This window comes from Colossoma macropomum, unplaced genomic scaffold (genome assembly GCF_904425465.1).
Source record: "Colossoma macropomum unplaced genomic scaffold, Colossoma_macropomum, whole genome shotgun sequence".
Taxonomy (NCBI): Eukaryota; Metazoa; Chordata; class Actinopteri; order Characiformes; family Serrasalmidae; genus Colossoma; species Colossoma macropomum.
Window position 1 is genome coordinate 34,863,421 of NW_023494792.1, and position 20,384 is coordinate 34,883,804.

Below are 20,384 nucleotides of genomic sequence, written 5' to 3' on the forward strand. Positions count from 1 at the left end.
TGGGCTAAAGACCACTCAGCTTGTTATCAGTGCACAGTTCAAAAGCCAGCTTCCGTGATAGTATAGGGGTGCATCTGTGTGCATGGCACGGGTGACGTGCACATCTGTGAAGGAACCATTAATGCTGAACAATATATACATGTTTTATAACATACGTTGCCATTCAGCAACGTCTTTTTCAACGTCTTGATTATTTCAGCCAGACAATGTAAAACCACATTCTGCATGTATTACAACAGCTCTGCTCCAAATTAAAAGAGTACGGGTGCTAAACTGGCCTGCCTGCAGTCCAGACCTGTCACCACTGATAACATTTGGCGCATTATGAAATGAAAAATATGACAAAAAATGAGCCCCCGAACAGTTGAACAGCTGAAATCCTATATCAAACAAGAATAGGAAAACATTTCACTTTCAAAACTACAGCAGTGTCTCCTCAGTTCCCAAACACTTACAGAGTGTTGTTAAAAGACGAGGTGATGAAACACAGTGGTAAACAGGCCCCCGTCCCAACTTTTTTGGAACATGTTGTTGGCATCAAATTCAAAATCAGCATATCTTTTCAAAAAACAATACAAAAATTCTCAGTTTCTACATCTGATTTGTTGTCTTTGTAGTATTTTTCTTTAAAAATATGCTTTACATGATTTGCGTATCATAGCATTCTATTTTTATTTACATTCTGCACAGCATCCCGACTTTTTGGAAATGGGGTTATATATTGTGAAACTTCATATAAACTTTAGCTTTTCATACTTTATATTTGGTGTGCAGGTTTTATTTTATAGTTTGTTTAAATCTTTTGGCACAAAATTGACTCCAGAAGTGTAAAGCAAGTGATAAACAATCTCATTCCACAAATCCATAAGTGTTTAATGCTGGTAATAATCTCTCACTGAAAAAAGTGTAGCAGAATTTGTACACTGTAAAAAAAAACAAACAAAAAAGGTCAACTCAAAATGCACCTGGCAGAAACCTGGCTGCCTTAAAATTGTGATTTTAGTGAACTTCTATTAATAAGTTAGCAGTAAATATAATAAATCTTTTTACAGTGTAATGTTATTTGGTCAGTACCTGTTCAGGTTAATTCCTTCAGCCCTTTCAGTGCCTGATGAAGTATCAGTAACTGTGTAAAAAGTGTGTGTATATAAAAAAAAGGAAATCAAAACAAAAAAAGCCCTAAATACACTGATGGCTCAGTGAGTGTGTTTGGCTCACATAGGCAGAGCGAAACAAGAACAGCTTTGGTAAGAGTCTGTCTCATCCTAAGGCTGGCTTTACACAGAGAAACTTTAGTTGCCTGAAACAAAAATTCTTCAAGGGTTCTTTAGTAAAGGGACTGATTGTTGATTTAGAATCATTGTTCTCTGTAGAGGCTATAGAGAACAATAGAGAGAAGACAGAGAGGTTATAGAGAACCATATAATATTGCTCTCAACAGAGAGAGTATGTTGTTCTCTGTAGAGAAGGTTCAATTTATTTTAATTTAGAAAATAAAATCATGTCATTTGAAAAGTGGGGTTCAAACTTGCCTTGCATATGACTGTTCAGCAGATATACATATGTTGGTTTGTTAGGAGAGTCCTGCCTTTCAATAAAATGAGCCAATCAGCTTGTTGTTTAAGCCGCAAGAGGGAAAAGCCCCTCTCGTTGAGGAGATTTGTGCAAGCGTTGTGGCTGGAACAAGCTGAAAAATCCTGCTTTTTGTGTTATTTGAGCCAAAGGCTACAAACTATTTATGCTGGGTTTTGTCAGATTTTATCAGTGACTTCAAATATGTTTTGAAATGCTAATGTGGCTTTTCTTTCAGTTTTATAGGTCTCTCTCCATTGGAGCCTGGTCTTGCATGAGTGGTATTAACTGCCCGGCCGCATTGCCAAGTACTATTAGAACTCTGATTTCAGTCAGTTGTTAGAAATGGAAAACAGCAGCAGTTCTATGCCAGTGCTCAGATTTTTCAGACTGCTCCAAGGTAAAACATATGTTAATATGTCTGTTACAAGCTTCAAATGTCTGTGTTTAATCTAGAACACCCAAAAAAAACATTCATTAGAACCGCTATTAGCTCAGCACTAACATACTAGTAGAGTCACATAGGGATGCTAGCAAAAAATTTGCATTGTTGTTGAGTTTTTCCCCTCATGTTGACATTTATGGCCCAAACTGAAGGCCTAGCTCTAATAGTCACGTTTACACATCATAAGTCTTGAGACATCTAACTCTACAAAATATCTGTATACAAATTATCATGATTTCTTTGTTGGTCTGCAATGATTAATAGCATTAAATAGTAACTACCTGCATACTTGGATTAAAATACTATCAATACGTAAATCTGTGTGATTATAACAAAAAATAAATGGATTTGTGTACTTAGGTAAAAAATATGAAAGAAAATAGTAACAAATGATGCTTATTTCCTTTAAACAACAATTTAGCTAAGCATTTTGAAAAGCTAGCCTAAGTGTCCCAAAATGTTTCAGCAGGCAGTGTATTCTTGCACAGATGAAGAGAGTTGGTGGCTATAATTATAACTGCGTACACAGCTATTAGTGTGTGTCTGTTTATGTTATTCAAAACTACCAAAGAAAACATGCTCATTTGCATAACAAAAAAAACTTTTAGGCTAGCTTAGCTAACTTAGCCCTGAATCTTTCATCAGGCAGTGTACGCATCAAGGGGCAGGGGTGGTGACTGTAACTCCAGATGCATATCTAGCCACTGTGTGTGTAATTATATGATTGAAAACATTTAAAGAAACTAATTTGTATTAAAACATTTTATGTTAGCTTAGCATTTTAAAAAGCCAGGCTAAGTGTCCCCCAAATGTTTCACAGGCAGTAGTTGTTTGTGGGGGCAGAGTGTGGTGACTATAATTATGACTGTATACACAAATGACACTGATTATGTTATTGAAAACTGACAAATCACCTTGTGCTAAATTAGCCAGCTTAGTCTACATTCAATTAGCAGGCAGTGTATGCAGGAGTGGAGACTATCATTTCAAATGCATTTACAAGTATCGATGTGTGACTAGTGACGTTTTTAAAAACTGACAAAACATATTAAGGTTGTATTAAAACACTTTATGTTATGTTAACTTAGCATTTTAAAAAGCTAGGCTACGTCTCGAAAACACTTAGCAGGCTTGTGTGCTGGTAGGGATGTAGAGGGTTGGTGCAGGGCTGTTCCAGAAAAGTGATGGTAATCTATGGAGTCAATTCCAAATTATTATAATTATATACACGCAACATGCATTATATTATACCTTAGCGAGGACTTTCAGAAAGGTAACGCCAGCTTACTCAGGCTAAGGTGTACCTGATTCTCCTCCGAAAACTCCTTCAGTTGGGTAGATATTTCAGCACTGGCGATGTTTAACTGTGAGCCAATTTTCTTTACCAATTTTAAACTGTACCTTATTTTCCACTTTTCCACTTTGTTTTTTTATATTCCACCTTATTTTCTAAAGTACAGCTGGACTGTCAATGCGCAAGTTGTGAAAGCCTGCATTTTTCAGACAGGCTAGAGAGTGACAGCAGAATACGTGACACTCAATGTGAGGCAAACTTAAACGTCACTGCGTGGAATTGAGTCCAAATACTTTAGAAGACACTTGATTCCCAAATGCCTGGAATTAAGGAATCTATTTTTTTTGGGATCAACACTCAGCCCTAGGTTCTAACTGCATACACAGCTATCGGTGAGTGACTGTTATGAAAAACATGTTTAGATTGTTGTATTCAAATATTTAATGTTAGCTTGACTTAGTCCTCCATCTTTTAGCGGGCTGCATATGCCTCCACAGTGTGTATAAAATCCAAATGTATATATTGTGTGGGATTGTCTGGAAAACTGACAAAGAAACATAATCAGCTGTATTAAAACATTTATGCTAGCTCAGCATAAAAGCCCTGAAAAGCTAGCAAGTTGTTCTCAAACTTTAGCAGGCAGTGTATGCTTGTATGAATGTAGGGGGTTGGTGACTATAACTTTATGCACAGTGATTGGTGTGTGATTGATGAAAGTCTAAAATATTCTTATTTGTATTTAAAACATTTAATATTAGCATAGCTAGCAAAGCCCCAAATATGCTTCTGGGGGCAGGAGTGGTTACTAATTCCAAATGCATTTACGTGTGTTGGTGTGTGATTCAAAATGGCAGTGGCTGTGTTTTAGTGTGTTTGTTTTAGTTCACATGGGCAAGTCAGTGCTGTTGTGTCTCGTTTTTCTGGCCGTTCCGTCATCCCGCGGCTGCGCTTTCTGCAGGCTGGACATGGCAGCTGTCCTCTCGATGTCTATAATGGCGTAAAGCTCTGTCCGGTGGGTGGGGGTTTGGGGGAGAGGGGTGGTGGGTGTTTTGGGGGTTTGAGGGCCGCTAGAGTCTGAGCCTTTCTCCATCTCCACCTCAATGTAGTTTAGTTGGCGACACGCTTCGGCCGCCGGCGCCCTCCGCAGGTCAAAACTGAAAATATTAGTTTCTCGAGGTTTGTTTGCACTAAATGGTACCGTGACGTTTTCCGTGTTTACATAGTTGTGTTGGGGGTCAGCGGGGTCAAAACCATTTAGGGCGGGGCTTTTAAGCTCTGCCCCCCGCTCTCCTTTACTGGAGGGTTTGCGAAGTTCCCATACAGGCGGAAGTGCTGGAAGGTTTTCGTAGTTTAGAAGCGCAGTCCGACGTTGCCCAGTTGCATTGTGGGAATCAGGAGCGGGGCTAATCAGATTAACAGGGTTCAAAGGTCGAGGACGCCTAAAAGTTAAATCATTCTGCTGTTCATGAGACGCTTCTTTACGTTCATCGCTATCATAGCCGGTGTCAGGGTCAATAGTAGGATTTGTGCAGCCATTTACAAATCTGACAGATTCTGTGCCGGTTAGACACAGGGCATTATGTTCTTCCGAATGTTCTCGCTCATGCTGTTTCTCTTTCAGCATCATCTGCCTCTGCACTGGAGTCGGACCCAAAACAAACTTCACACTCTCCGGCTCCATTACCAGCCGCACTGTTTCCGTCTCACTAGGGGAAATGGAGCCTAGGCTTTCTGGATTGGATGGCCGGAAATCCAAAGGGGCGTGTCCACTGCTGCAGCCGCGACGTTCCTCCTGCAAGCCAGGTGTGTTGACATATGTATGTACCTGATGAGGAAACAAGTGAATCAAGTATATCAAAACATTACACAATATCTTAGATCAGGGGGATTAAACAGGGTTCCTTTCCGGCCACAGTTCTGCAGAGATTCGCATTCTACCTCATTAAACCCACCTGATTCAACTAACCAACTAATTAGTAGAGACTTCATGAGTTTAACTCAGAGTAACAGAAGAGGAAAAATGCTAATCTCTGCAGAGCTGTGACCCAGAAGGAATCTAGTCTGACACCTCTGCCTTAGAGTGATATACAACATGATTTTGTTATAATAAGTCATGTAATGGGAAAAAAACATGATATTTAATTGGTTCATGTGTCAGAAATATATAGTGGGCAGTATACTTAAAACAAAAAAGACGTTCCAAAGCAAAATTACATCCTTTTGGCCAAATGATTGATGACTGGTCCTAATCACCATGCTGTTTGATCTGAGACCTGTCTCTGAATGCGACTGGTCCTGATCACCTCATCATTTGTTCTGGTCTTAATCTCCACGTCATTTGTTCATTGACTAGTCCTAAACACAACATTGTTTGTTCTGAGACCTCCCTCTAACTGTTCCTACCTAATCATCATGCCATTTGTACTGAGACCTCCCCTTGACTGTGACTGGTCCTAAACACAGCACTGTTTGTTCTCCGACTGTAATTTGTCCTAGTCACCATGTCATAACATACTGCTGGCTTTTCATAATTTGTGTGTGTGTTTCTAAAAGTTTATTTGTGTGTGTTTGTACCGTTTCATCATTCATGAGCAGTGGATGTGTGGACTCCACAGATGGTAACCTGCTACAGGGTCGCGAGGAGGCATCACTAACGGAGGGGAAACGGCCCATCCCATTCGCAGTGGCTGGCACCGAGTAACCAGGAGCTGAGAACAAGAGACCAATCAGGAAAACACATGCAATCAGATTTTTTAAACCAATCAGGACCTATACTGAATTGCTGTGCTGCCCTGTTACAGTCCAGTGTAAGACTTTTTAGCAAGCCCACACAGTAGAAATGTACAATATTTCTCAACAGTTAAGCCCACGGTCCACAGTGTGTCCATAAAAACTACAACTAATTTATTTGTATGAGAAACAGGGCTGAACTTTTAGGAGAACATATCTAATTGATTTATCATTTATAATAATTTTTCTGACCAATATTGCGATTGACATTTAAACAGAACTATCTTCTTTACACTAAGCTACAAGCTCAATAAGACCAGCACATCCATTTTTTCAGGCATAAGGCCTGAATATGCCAGCAGACTGCTAGTTCACAGACCCTGTGTTATTTGGTTATATTTCCCCACTTAAAACTTAAGTAAGACAACACTGAATAACGTACGATATAATAAAAATGGCAGCTCTTGCAATTTGAAAATCACACTTTTTCAAACTGTGATTCTGATATAACGACAATGATCAATCAGCCCTAATGACATGCAATAAAAATGTTTTTTCACCACACTGAAATTTCTGTTCACTGTTCACTCAGGTAACAGATTAAGGCATTTGGCTGTGTGCGTGGTCTCACTGGTAGGACTGTAGGGGATTATGGGTAATTCTGGCTCCAGTACAGGTTCCTCCACCACGCTGATGCTGTTGTTGTGCATGATGTCCTGCAGCATGTTGAAGATTTCTTCTGCACGAGCACACTTAAAAGCAAATATACCTACAGAAACACACACACACACACACACACACACACACACACTGAATTTGCCAGGAGGAAATGTGTTATGTCACTGACAATTCAACTCAGTTTTAATTTACTCAGTTTTATTTGTACAGCACTTTCTACACCAAAATTGCTCCAAAGAATCTTTTCTGAGATGTGCTGCTGTGGTTCATCCACCACAAAGTGGTGATCACAAAGAAAATGAGCAGAAAAAGTTGAGTGACAAAGTAATGCCATAATCAATATGCAGACAGCTGCACGAAAAACTTTACTCCCCCTTGTTTCCCTTCCATTTCCCCAAATGTAGCTGATTAGAAAAGACATGTTTGGTGTCTGAGGTTTGCTTCTTTACCGTTAGCACACAAGCTACAAGGCTAAGGAAGTTAAAAAGTAACGGAAGCCTCTACCCCGACAATCAGTATGGTGCTAACTGCATGCCTAAATTATCACACAGTTGCTTCAAACTAGGGTTACAAAATGTAAATAATTTCTTAAACAATTATGGCTAAGGCTGACCAGTACTAAACATGCAAGGCCTGTAACATTCAACAGAAAATACAAAATGTATCTTCCCGCTCAACATTCTTACTGAGAACCGAGTAGCTTTCTGTGCACAACGCAGTCCAGCAGTCAGCTGTGAGATCTACAGAACTGAGTGAAGCTGGCTGTGCCTTAAATTTGTCCTTTCTCTCTTTAAGCATGCCTCCATACAGCCAGAGGCATTATGAAGGAGGAGGAGAACTGGCTAAAAAATGAATGAAAAAGCTCGTAATGTTCAACCTGGTGTCTGTTTACAGACTAGGAATGTCCCACTCTTCAATAAAAATAGCCGGCTTGCTGGTAAAACTGCAACCTGGAAAAGCCCACTTTGTGTGTCAGTCCCTGGAAATAAGGTTGAGTGCTGGCTTTTTAGATGGGACACTTATGACTCACGGAGGAATTATATTTCAGAATATATCAGCATATGTATCGGCAATGCAAAATTATTATTATTAATTATTAGTTTTCTTTGTAAATACTCAGTCTTGGCTGCTTAATGTCTCACTGCGTCCTCTTGTGTTTTGTGTAAATTATTGTTGCATTGAGTGCTAAATAATCACAAATAAGACAAATTTAGTAAAGAACATACATTGCACAGCCTACTAGAAGATTGAAAGTTGTCAATGTATTCGACTAACTTGTTAACAATAGTTTGATTAACCATAAAAAACTCCAAACCATGTTGTGTTGTTAAGTAATCTTTAATAGGCCTGCTTGTCTTGTTTGGCACACTTATCTATAAACATGGACTAAAGTGAAGTCTGCATGTGGTTTGTGCCATGCTTTTTAAATTTTTATAGATAACAGTATATCATACAATATCAGAAAATATAATTCTTTTGCCAATCTATCGCTTTAAATCAGACAGAACAAGATACACGCAGGTGTGAATATGGGAGAAAAAGCGAGGAACATGAGTGGTTTCCCTCTTGTCACTCACCCTGTCCGGTCTGGCAGCGCCGGCCACTCTCGAAGGAGAAGAGGTTGGAGTCATAACCATAGCGACGGAGGCAGAGGTACGGCCACTTCACCGCATCCCGTTTCCGCGTGTGCAGGATAAGCTCCGCCCCTGTCAGCTCCATCACACCCGAGCCCAGCTCATTTCCATCATCATCCACATTAATAACCTACAGACACATACTCACCATCAGATTTCACCCATTAAATATAAGAGGTTGCAACTTTCTAGCCTGCAGCCTAGAGGTAAGAGAGACGAACCAGTAACTAGCAGGCTGTAGGTTCCAATTACAGATCTAACTGGGAAATCGTGTTGGCGTCCTTAAGGAAAGAAGCAAAATGACCAATAGGCCCTTTTCACAAGAAACAGAAATATGCAAACACAGGTTAAAACAAACTACGCTATTGTCTTAAGGACGATTATTAACCTTAGAAATACTGGCGTTCATATCAATTCAGCTTCATCTTTGTCACAGTTGCAAAGACTGAAATTCAAAGATGCGTCCAAAATTGTTGGAGAACACCAAACGCAACAATATAGGAGTCCAACCTGAATAAAGGATCTTCATTTTTTGTGAAATTCCTTCACAGCTATTAGGCTACGATAACACCAGCTAACATCTACAGAGTAGTTACAGATACAGAATGATGGACAGGTGAAAATAACTATCACCAAAAAAAGCTATTTTAGCCATGTTGGCTGGAAATGTTGAAATACTTTGCCAACAAGAAACTAGTTGGCAAAAAGTTAAACAGGCACTCACAGAAAACAGGCAGGAGTGTGTGCCCTTAGTCATGGTCCATAGTAATGGCTAACGTAGATGTTTTCCACAACCACCGGCTCCAGCAAATGAAAACAAATGGATCAATGAAGTATAACGTAATATGGGTGGACAGACCTTGAATTTGCTGTGATGATTATCAGGGATGTTGTCTTTCTGTGGACAGCTACTACAGCTACCCATGATCCTTCACTATACCACAGGACACCTATAGAGAAAGAGAAAAAAAAACACATGTAGCAATCTATTCCTTTTTAGCTAATTTTTATTTTGTAAAAATCCTTGGAATATAAGAATTTTAGTAAAATTAAGTATGGTGCACTGATATATGTTATGTTAAGGCAATGACACTGGTTTAAACAAAATGTTTGCATTATTTAAAAGGACACACATTTATTATTTTATGAAATGCATACACCTATATACTTTCCAATGAATAAACTGGCCAGTGAATGTATTTATAACATGAACTAAATGTTCAGAGTAATTCTCCTGTCGGTCAGCAGAGGGAGTGAGAGTGCTTGCCTAAATTCAGCCATCAACAAATCCTGTTCGGCTCGCCAACACACACCACTGTCACACCTCACCATCTCACTCGCAGTGTGTATGTTTCAGAGACAGAAGAGCTGCCTGTAAACCGTAGAAAGAGACAACAGTTAGATACTGGATTTTTGAAAAATCTTTATTAATGATACTTTCATTTCACCACTTAAACATTAATGTCACTTAAATGTTCACTATTCTACTTTAACTATAACTAAAAAAGTAATTACAGAATAATTCATAGTAGTTACTGAAATACCCATAGTGGATACCGAATACTTCATAGTATTTATTGAATAATCCATAGTGGATACCGAATACTACCGAATACTTCACAGCAGTTACTGAATAATTCATAGTGGATAGTGAATACTTCATAGTAGTTATTGAATAATTCATAGTGGACATTGAATACTTCATAGTACTTACTGAGCAAATCAGAGTAGTTACTAAATAATTCAGAGTAGTTGCTGAGTCATTCATAGTAGAAACTGAGTAATTCATACTAGATATTGAATAATTCATAGACTGTGTCTGATTTACAGTCCTTAAGATTAATAACTTAAACATGGGCCTGCAGGTTAAGGGGTTAACAAACATAAGCAACACTGGACTGTGTTTTTGCAGCAATAGTGCCACACTTTTGTTGCACTTTATAATTATGCAATGTAAATCTTTCTACAGATTTCAATGGTGTTCTGATGCTCCACAAGCCTCTAACTAAATCTCTGAAATTCCACTCTACAAAACCTGGAGGAAAAATTTGTCGCTAAGCTTTGTGTCCATTTCTAACGTTTAATAAAACATTGCTGCTGTCTTGGCAACAAGACTGAAAAAAACTGAAGACAAAAAATAGTAATGGCAGTGTAAGTGTTTGAGAGAGCACTCTCAAGGATGCGCTGCTTCATAAGAATCCTGACCATCGCTCATCAAAATAAGGGCTATCTAGGCAACAGAAGACTAAAAAAAAAGAGAGAGAATAAAGAATAAACGTTCCAGCACAGATATATGACCGTACACATGCCTCTAAATATGAAGTGAACGGAACAGACAGTAATAAGTTCCATGTGTAGCTGATTTATTTATTGATTGATTGATGTTGGATGACGGATAAACAGTAGATTAGCATGCTAGCTTTGATTATAATGACGTTCAACAGCTTGTTGATGAATATGTAGGCCTGAATTATTGCTAAAGCTAATGCATATAAAAAAGGTGTATGACAAATTATGAATTCATTTTGTGCATTTATTTTCTCACCTTTAACCCTAAGAATGCACAGTACTGATAAAAGCATTCACTTTTTATGAATTATTTTTGACGTACAGATCATTAAAACAAGTGGGAAAATTCTGTGGAAAGCACAGATTTTAAACTTTCAATCTTTTTCACATTTGAGCAGAAGAGGGCAGTTTCATAAAAGGTTTCGACAGAGGCAGTTGATTTAGTGTTGCTAGCAAGCTAATCTCACGTGCTGCTCTCAGTCGCTGTCACCAAGTAGCTCGCCTTTTTTGATGTAGCTTGAGGAAACTATATTTCTGCTGTAATGCCAGTATATATGGCAGTACAGGGAGCAAAATATGGTGAATAAATCTCTTAGAGTAACTTTAGCCATGCTACAGTAACTAGCAGTGTAGGCTATGGCATTAACTTAGCTAGCCAGCAATGCTAAAGCAGCTGAACCGGTAACATTTCTGTTTAGTCTATCATGTTTATCCCCGAAATCCTTGGTTACTTTTCAAACACATAGAAAATAAATAATCTTAAGTCATTTCTCATTAGGTCTTCTTAGTTTCCTAACAGGTTAAATGAATAACCTACTCTAAATGTAGGTATTGCGATACTAAGTTGTGTTCAACAGTTTCATATTAGACTGAACTAGATTTTTAATCAGAGCTCAGACAACCAAATGCAAATTTCAGATAGGGACATTAATGAGTTAATATATTCTGGTTAGGTTCTTATGTTATTTTGTAGATTTTGCATAGTGCCTTGATTTGTATATAAAATGTGTCTAATTTTCAGTCACTGAGGGCAAAAACTGCCACCCCTAGTAAAACAGCAATAACTGTAGACACTTGAAGGTACATTTTCCAACATTTCTACATAATTTAATGTCATTCTAAGTAGTTTGATGTGGAATGTTTCACTGTAGAGATGACTGCTTCTTCTCTGAAATTCCCTGTATGAGCAAACTGACGACTGCATAACTCTGTAAATGCAGTAATAGGTGAAATTACAGAAATAACATACAATCAAACCCACGTTATCTGCCTCCTGAGGCCTGAGAATGAATAATTCAGTGGCAGAGCGATAGCCGCTCTAGTTTTACAACCCATTGCTTAGCGGGAAACACACTGTACACGCTGTAGTGATGGGTGCAGGTGTTGTAATACATGAATATCAGAACTTAACTTAATATTTATTCACACTTGAAGTGACTGGACAGCAAAAAAGCAAAAAGTACTCAATTTACCCATAGTTGATCAGAGAAGATATATGTAGTGTCTGAACTTTGCTTCTTTAGTTTTAAAACTGACGCTACAGTGCTAATGTAGTACTGCTAAAAGTAGTGGGCAGTACACTGCTTGGATCCCAACAGCAAAATATTCCCCTAGTTACAGTTTATTTAGCTTTAATACTATAATTTCACACATTACCCTTAAATGTTTGTCTTAAGTGAAGTGCATCCAAATAGCTCGGATTAAAGCTTAGCAAAGGGGATCCCAAAATTTTGCAACTCCCGGCCCACACTACCACAAAAGTTTCCGCGGCCCACAAGAAGATTTAACCAATGTAGTTGTTTTTTTCTGACTCACCTAATGAGATAGTTGATCTTGTTGGGCAGCAACCAAGTGCTGGAATTCGGGGTGAAGAGTGGAAAGTTGCAAACAGAATTCTGGCTCAATTCGAAAGGTTTAGATGAATACTTGCTATGTTTAGTCTTCAAGTGGCAGCGTAAATTGTTTGGCTTCAAAGCCTCATTTGACGAGACCTCTGAGCAAACAACAGAGCAGCAGTTGCTCGTTTTCTGTGAAGCTTAGCACTAAGTACTGCTGTATTTTCTTCGTTTTAGTGTACACTATGATTTCTCAGTTTCTCAGTCCGAGACACGTTGGCTGCTTCACTTATAGATGGACTGGCCTTGAGGTCTTTTGAAAGACCCTGACTTTAACCATTTATCCATTATGAATGAATTCTGTGTGACTGGAAAGTGAATAACTAGCTAGCATTTTGCCAGACCAATCAAATGATCCCAATATCAAGGGCAGTCCTTTTTAAAGCAAAAAAAAAACAACAATTTAATAAGATGCTAATAATTATGAGGATCAAGAGAAGGCTACAATAATCCCCAGGTGAATACTGATTCATTTATTACTACTTGGTAAATTATCATGAGATACCATTAAATTTCACCTATTCAAAGAGACTTTTCTTCAAATACTTCTTTGTACAGCAGCAGCATTTGGCCACAGCAAACATCAAACTCCTATGTCTCTTTTGTCCGGGGAAGTCTATAAAGCATGTAAGCACTGTTTGTAATGAGCTCCCACAAGTTTTTGGAGTGATTTGTGACTACCAGGCAGATATCGCCGCAGCAGCATTTAATGTGGAACAGGAAGTTAGAATAAGAAGCCATTTAAGCTATTTAAGCTGTGTCTTGTCACCATTGTTACCTGCCAATTCTGCATCTAATTTGTTTCTTATAGCTAAGTTTTTTTGGCAGCACAGTGTTGGCATCAGTATTGTCCGATACCCAGTATCAAGAAAAAAAGCAACATTAGAGATAAACTGGATTTTTGCTAAACTATCACTTTAATGCAGAGTAGTGTAGAGAGTTGCTGTGTGTGAGACTCCCTCGGCATGTTGGGACAATCATCATCAACACATATAAGCAGAGAGGACATGACTAGTCTCCAAAATGCTGCTAAAACCACACAGCATGACTCAGTGCCACACACACATAACCACACCACACCTTATCTAAACTCTGAAAGGTCACTGAACTCTGATTGATACAGTTCCTAGTGTTGTTACTGTTACTGCTGTTACTGTTGTAACTTTGCAATTTATTTTAGGATTATCAAAGTTTTCTATCGATCTGTCTACGATTATTAACGAGGGGTGTGACAATCCATCATGACACTGTCACCATCACAAAATATCACAAAACTGTGACAATGTGGATCTCAGCTTTCCTCAGATATATTTATCTCAACTCTACTCACCTTTACTTAGAGAAGACTTACACTGATTATTTAAAAGGAAATGAAGATGTAAAAAGTTACGCCGATTAAAATATGACCACCCCGTCGAAATTAAAGAATTCTCCATAGTTTATCGGTTATAGGTCCAGGTCCGCATAGGACAGCGTCTGGGTCTGGACTCGGACCGCGGCCCGCCTATTAGTGACCTCTGCCATAGACAAAAGACTGAAGTACTAAACACAACTCAGCTCTCCTGAGCTCAGTTCTACTGTTTAGCCCAGTTCAATTCCACTTACCTCAGCTCTCCACAACTAATCTCAACTGAGTTCTGGTAACAACTCAGCTCCACTCTTCTCAGCTCGGTTTAATTCACCTCAGTTCAAATCAACTCACTTTTTACCTATGTTAACTGTGTACATATTAACTATATACATTTAACTATGTCTGTTCCATTAAACACTATAACTATACTTAAGCTGAGTTGCAGTTGAGGAGAGCCACATTCTCACTCACACACTTAAACACGCACACAGACTTAACACATGTGCAGTGTGTGTTGTAACTGGTTGTGATGACTAAGGGAAGCAAGTCTCTCCCCCGCAAAACGTTTACATTCCGTAGGGCAGAGGGTGTGTATGAACGTAAACTCAACAACTCACCACACTCTCACTCTTTCTCTCTTTCTCTCCCTCCACAGCAGCCCCTCTTTCCAGTCTCTGACTCATAGGATTTGCATGTTGGAGCTCAGTGGGGGACAGAGAGAGAGAGAGAGAGAGAGAGAGAGAGAGAGAGAGAGAGAGAGAGAGAGTGAAAAAGAGAGTAAATGAGAGCGAGAGCAAGTAAATGAGAGTGAGTGAGAGAAAGTGTGAGTTGGAGAGAGAGGGAGAAACAGAGGGGAGGAGAGAGAAGGAGGCAGAGAGAGAGAGAGAGTGTGTAAGGAAGGGAGAAGAGAAAGAGTGAGAGAAAGAGGGAGAAGACAGAGAGAGATGATAGCAAGTCATGAGTATGGGATTAGCATGAGCTAACACACAGACACACTGCTGTGTGCTGGGAAAAGTCCCACTGACCCCGCCTCAGTTTCTCCTGAACTCTTTCATCTGCACAGCTCAAACTACCTACTACCCTTTACAGCAGGGGTCTTCAAGAGGGGCTGGTTGAAGAAATGCAGGGCGAATAACTGTCCCATGTTTTTTTTTTTACTTTTAAGAACATATACACACACTCATTTAAGTGCATTTTAGTCAATGTTTATTAGCCATTATTCTATCTATCATTATTCTATCTATTCTATCACCACACACTAAACCCGCTACTGCCACCACTAACAACTGCATTACCTTTATTCATCTCACATCTATTAGTAGAATTATACGGAGCTCCTCAGGCCACCATACACTGGACATGCAAATGCAAAACAATTTAAATTAAAGCCATAACGCGAGTGAGTATCCAAGGTCATGCTAGGGTGCTGCTAGGGGGTTGCTATGGTATCCCAGAAGGTTGCCAACATGCTGCATGCCAGTTGCTATAGTACCCCTGGTGGTTGCTATGGTGTAGCTAGGCAGTTGCTATGTTATCCCAGGTGGTTGCTACATGGCTATTATGGTCTCCCAGTTGGTTGCTACGGTGTTGCTAGGTGGTTGATATGGTTTCCCAGTTGGTTGCTATGGTGTTGCTAGGTGGTTGCTATGTTATCCCAGGTGATTGCTATGGTATCCCAGGTGGTAGCTACGTTGTTGCTATGATCTCCTGGGTGGTTGCTAAGGTGTTGCTAGGTGGTTGATATGGTCTCCCAGTTGGTTGCTAAGGTGTTGCTAGGTGGTTGCTAAAGTGTTGTTAGGTGTTTGCTGTTATCCCAGGTGGTTGATCAAGTGTTGCTAGGTGGTTGCTATGGTCTCCCAGTTGGTTGCTAAGGTGTTGCTAGGTGGTTGCTATAGTATCCCAGGTGTTGCTAAGGTGTTGTTTGGCGGTTGCTATGGTATGCCAGGAGGTTGCTTAAGTGTTGCTAGGTGGTTGTGATGCTATCCCATGTGGCTGATTAGGTGTTGCTAGGTGATTTCTATGGTATCCCAGGTGTTGCTAAGGTTTTGCTGGGCTGTTGCTATGGCATGCCAGGAGGTTGCTGAAGTGTTGCTAGTCAGTTGCCATGGTGAACAGGGTGTTTATTAAGCCACTGTTAGGGGGATGCCAGGTTGTTGCTACGTGTTGTTGAAAATGAATGGGAGTCTAAGAGATGAACAAGGGATGGAAAAATGTGGCTGTGGATTAGAGCTTTGGGACCTGCCCTGATTGCGTACAAGCAGACTGGCGGCCTTTGGGCAAAGAAATAATAGGGCTCGTGTGTGAGCGAAAATTATATGTGTCTATTGGAGGAATGAGGGATGAAAAAAAATGACATACAGAGGAGTGCAGGTCAGTAGTGCTGAGGATTAAAACTTAAGGACTTGCCCTGAGTGATTACAGGCTGTTTCGTGGCTTATGGGCGAAGAAATAATAGCGTTTGTGTCAGGGCAAAAATGAATGTGACTCTATGGGAGAAACGAGGGATGAAAAAAATAATGACAAGTGCATGTCAGAACAACATTGAATTCATGCTTGGGGGCCTGCCCTAAGATAGTGTATGCGATCGATCAGAAGTACAGTAGATTGTTGGTCAATTTTTCACCCTATTCATTCCTAAGGGAAAAAAATTCTGAATTGTACGAAAACTGTGTGTCGGATCATAAAGCTGTATACAAGCACACCATTCCCATTCAGACCAAATATTCAGAAGTTGGAATAGTGGTTGTTAGGGCATCGCCAAGTATCTGCTAGTTGTTGTTAAAAATGAATGGGAGAAACGAGGGATGATAAAAATGAATGGGAGTCTATGGGAGAAACTAGGGAGGAGAAAACCGTATGTTGCATCCAAAAGCTGTACGCAAGCACACCATTCCCGATGAGACTGGAATTCCGGAATTGGAATGGTGTCAATATCTCGAAAACTGCAAGACAAGCTAGCAGACTCCAGCAGTAAAATAAGAATAAAAAGTAAAGAGGAAGAAAAATAAGAATATAAATCACACAAACAATAGTCTTGCTTTGCAATGCGCAATCACTAATTACTTAGTTACATAATGGAGCCCATATACATTCGATTTGCATTCCACATCAACAGGTCTGGGTCTGCACTTATTATAATAGAAGAAGAAGAAGAAGAAGAAGAAGAAGACAAAGAAAAAGAGGAGAAAGAGGAAGAAGTAAAAAGAAAAATAAAGCACCTCAAAAGGTGGCAAAAATGTAAAGGATGTACACACAACAATAACTTCAAATTCAAATACAATAATAAAATATCTCCTCTTCTATTTACAAACACAAACATGGTAAGGATTGTAAGTATAGAATCTGTACTTTCCACACAATTTCTCCACTTCTATCAATGATCTACGAGTCAGAAACAATTAAAATTCACTTCAAAGGGTTAATCATATTTCATAATACCATTTTGATCATTACTTGCCGATGAGGGGCTCAAAGTAACCTTTTTAAAACATATTTCATTAAAGAAAAAGTAACAGAGAAAATGAGACTCCTAACAACCACCTGCAGGACCTAGTAGACCAATAAAACTGTCCCCATCAGATCTGAAAAACATCTACAGGTGTTTCTGTACATCCTTCCACTGTGACAAGACAACTCAACACTATGAGTCTGAAAGGATGTGTAGCTGTGAAGAAGCTGATAATGTAAAAAGGAAATAGAGAACAAAGAACATTAACAAATCATACAAAGAAGCTGCTGGTGTTCTCAGAACAATGGACTGACCACCCCAGAGTCCAGACCTCAACATCACTGATGTTGTGTTTGGGATTGCTTGGATCGTGAGAAGTATAAAACGCAACCAACTTCTAATACTGAACTTTGGAGGTATGGAAAAATGTCCCTGTTGATTTCTGACAGCAAGTCTCCTATAAAGAGTGGAAGCAGAAATAAAGGTAAAGAGTGGGATTATATGTAGTTGTTGAGGCTTCTGTGTAACTTTCTGTTAAATATGTTTTCTGCTTTTTCCCCCGACACTAAAAATGAAGAACTTGTACTTGTAACTTGCACTGAACTTGTAATCACCATTTTGACTGGAAATGAAATAAATAAATTGTGGGTGGTCTTGCTTTAGTGTCTATCTAGTGAGAACATTACGGTTATGAAGCAAGGCAGCATCTCCGTGCAGACCATTTAAAGTGTAAGAATGCAAGACACTCTGACATTAACTCTTCCTCTGTGTGCTGATGCTGTAAATACAACATACATTTGGGTCTGTTGGGGTTTTGGTTTACAAAAATCCACACAGAACTAAAGACTTGCTTTAAACCTTCCATTCCTCTTGGGATTACTACAGACTGCTCGTCTCATACGAACACGCAGTAAACAAGTTCAACTGAGGACAGAAAGGTCACACCCGCTAATTAAAACAAAGATTTACATCAACTTGAACTCATCAGAGGGATAAATGAGCAGCGCCAAAAAACAACGGGGCAGAAATGAGAAGAACAGAAAGAAGCTCAGCTGCGTTCTCGACCGGAAGGCGAAGGACTTTGTGATAATATTTTTTCATAATGACTGTATTGTTACCATCAGCTTTTTTTCAGTTAGAAGAGCTGTCAAGCACTGGCTACTTTCAGTTCTCAGAGTTAGCTAGTGTTAGCTATTTTCAGTTAGCAGAGTTAACTAGAATTAGCTATTTTGATTTAGCACAGTTTGCTAGTGTTAGCAGTTTCTGAAAATAGTCAGCTAGCATTAGCTATTTTCTGTAGTGTTAGCTATTTTCAGTTAGCAAAGTTGTGTAGCATTGACTATTGTTAGTTGCCAGTGTTATAGCATTAGCCAATTTTACTACAAACAATTTTACGAATAACTTTTTGTATTTCATTTATTAAGATTTTTATTTATGTTCCAGCTTGATAGCACTGGTTACTAACGATTCGGTTTACACTGCAGCTAATCATTACTGAGTTTCTACTTCAGCACATACAAAAACAGAAAATATATATATTAAATAGCTTCTATAAGATATCAGATCTGCAGCCTGGTCAGATTCTGAAGAAGTTGTGACAGCAGCTGTACATCAAATTCAGAACCCGTAGTTGCCAATAAAACAACCTGTCAGTTGTCAGCTGTGATCGCAGAACTAAACAAACTGGAATTAGCCAGAAACAAACATTTCAGCAAACAAGATGGACTGTTAAATACTTTACAGAGTGACTGGAACAAAACAACATTCAGGTTAAAATAAACCTGATTTTGTGACAGTTTTACTAGTGATTATCAGCGACACAAACACTTTCTTGTGTAAGGAATTGCCGATGTTAAAGCACACCTGCTACAACATTCAGGGCTCCTTTGCTTTACTTTTTTCATTATTTGGCAGAACTGTTGTATAAAAGCAATAAAAAACTCGAGGTCATGTGTTACCGCAAATAACATCACAGCTGGCATAATGTATGATACTCACCCTGACCTGTGATCAAATCACAGCTATGATATTGTTCACGATAGCACGCTCCCACTCTTGTTCTATTGTTAATCAAATCTTATCAAATATCGGTTAAGGCAGCTATAAGTCAGCTAACTTAGCAACTGTTTTATAGCCAATACAAAATTTTCAGTCTCAAGCCTCTAAAAGACACTATATGGAAAGCGTAAGCTTGTCATGGCAAATTTAATTAAAGTTTGGGGCGCATCATTTTTAACTGAACAACTTATTTAACAAAAATGAAGAAAGTATTAACTGACCAAAGCTTTTGTGCATGTGATGCAGGCACAAAAAATGACCTCACGCACATTTTTTTTTTCAAACAATGGATTGGAAGTCAGTCCATTAACAAAATGATCAAAAACAACCATTTTTAAGATAAGATAAAATAAGATAATCCTAAAACTGACACTGTGGATTTGAGGTATTTTTCAAAAAACAATGATGCTGTTCTGTTTCTCCATCCGGTATTAGCAGTTTCTGTTTCAGTGCATTATTGAGTGTTGTTTCGCTCTCTAGACAAGGAGCAAGACAGTTCACAGAGTTAGCCAATTTTAGATATTCAGTTAGCAGAGCTAGCTAGCCTTATCTGTTTTCAGTTAGCAAGCATTAGCTAGTTTTGTTAGCAGAATTGGAAAGTGTTAACTGTTCTCAGTTAGAAGAGTCTTTTCCAGTTAGAAGCGATTATCTAGCTATTGTCAGTTAGCAGAGTTGGCCAGCATTAAACATTTCAGTAGCGTAACCATTTATTTTATTTGTTCATTTTATTTATTCATATTTTCATTCATTTTCTAGGTCAATAATGAAACCGTAAATATATTACACCATAAATAATCCTGATACCAAATGAAATGAAAAAATATCAGCAGTGGAAAAAAAAAGATTTTTTTTTACCTCAATTGAAAGCTGGACAGACGTCCATGTTTTCTTGGCTGGCTCTGAAGGTGCTGATAGTATAACTCACTGTCCTTACAGTGTGGAATCAAGTCCTGCATCTATAGTTAGTCAACATAAAACGGTTCAAGCTTC

General features: G+C 38.9%; 1 protein-coding gene across 2 annotated transcripts in view; it reads right to left on the minus strand.

Moving 5' to 3' along the window:
• Window positions 1-1,665: 1,665 nt before the first annotated feature.
• frs2a (fibroblast growth factor receptor substrate 2a) overlaps window positions 1,666-20,384 on the minus strand; it is a 35,955-nt gene continuing 17,236 nt past the window's right edge. The window contains exons 2-7 of one of the 2 annotated variants that reach the window (XM_036576968.1): window positions 9,621-9,725; window positions 9,213-9,303; window positions 8,297-8,483; window positions 6,673-6,810; window positions 5,886-6,019; window positions 1,666-5,103 (exon numbers count right to left, since the gene is read on the minus strand). In XM_036576968.1, coding sequence (XP_036432861.1) covers window positions 4,195-5,103; window positions 5,886-6,019; window positions 6,673-6,810; window positions 8,297-8,483; window positions 9,213-9,278 — 1,434 coding nt within the window. In that variant the 5' untranslated portion in view covers window positions 9,279-9,303; window positions 9,621-9,725 and the 3' untranslated portion in view covers window positions 1,666-4,194. Of the gene's footprint in view, window positions 5,137-5,885; window positions 6,020-6,672; window positions 6,811-8,296; window positions 8,484-9,212; window positions 9,304-9,620; window positions 9,726-20,384 lie in introns of both variants that reach the window. The other variant, XM_036576967.1, reaches the window with a different exon arrangement.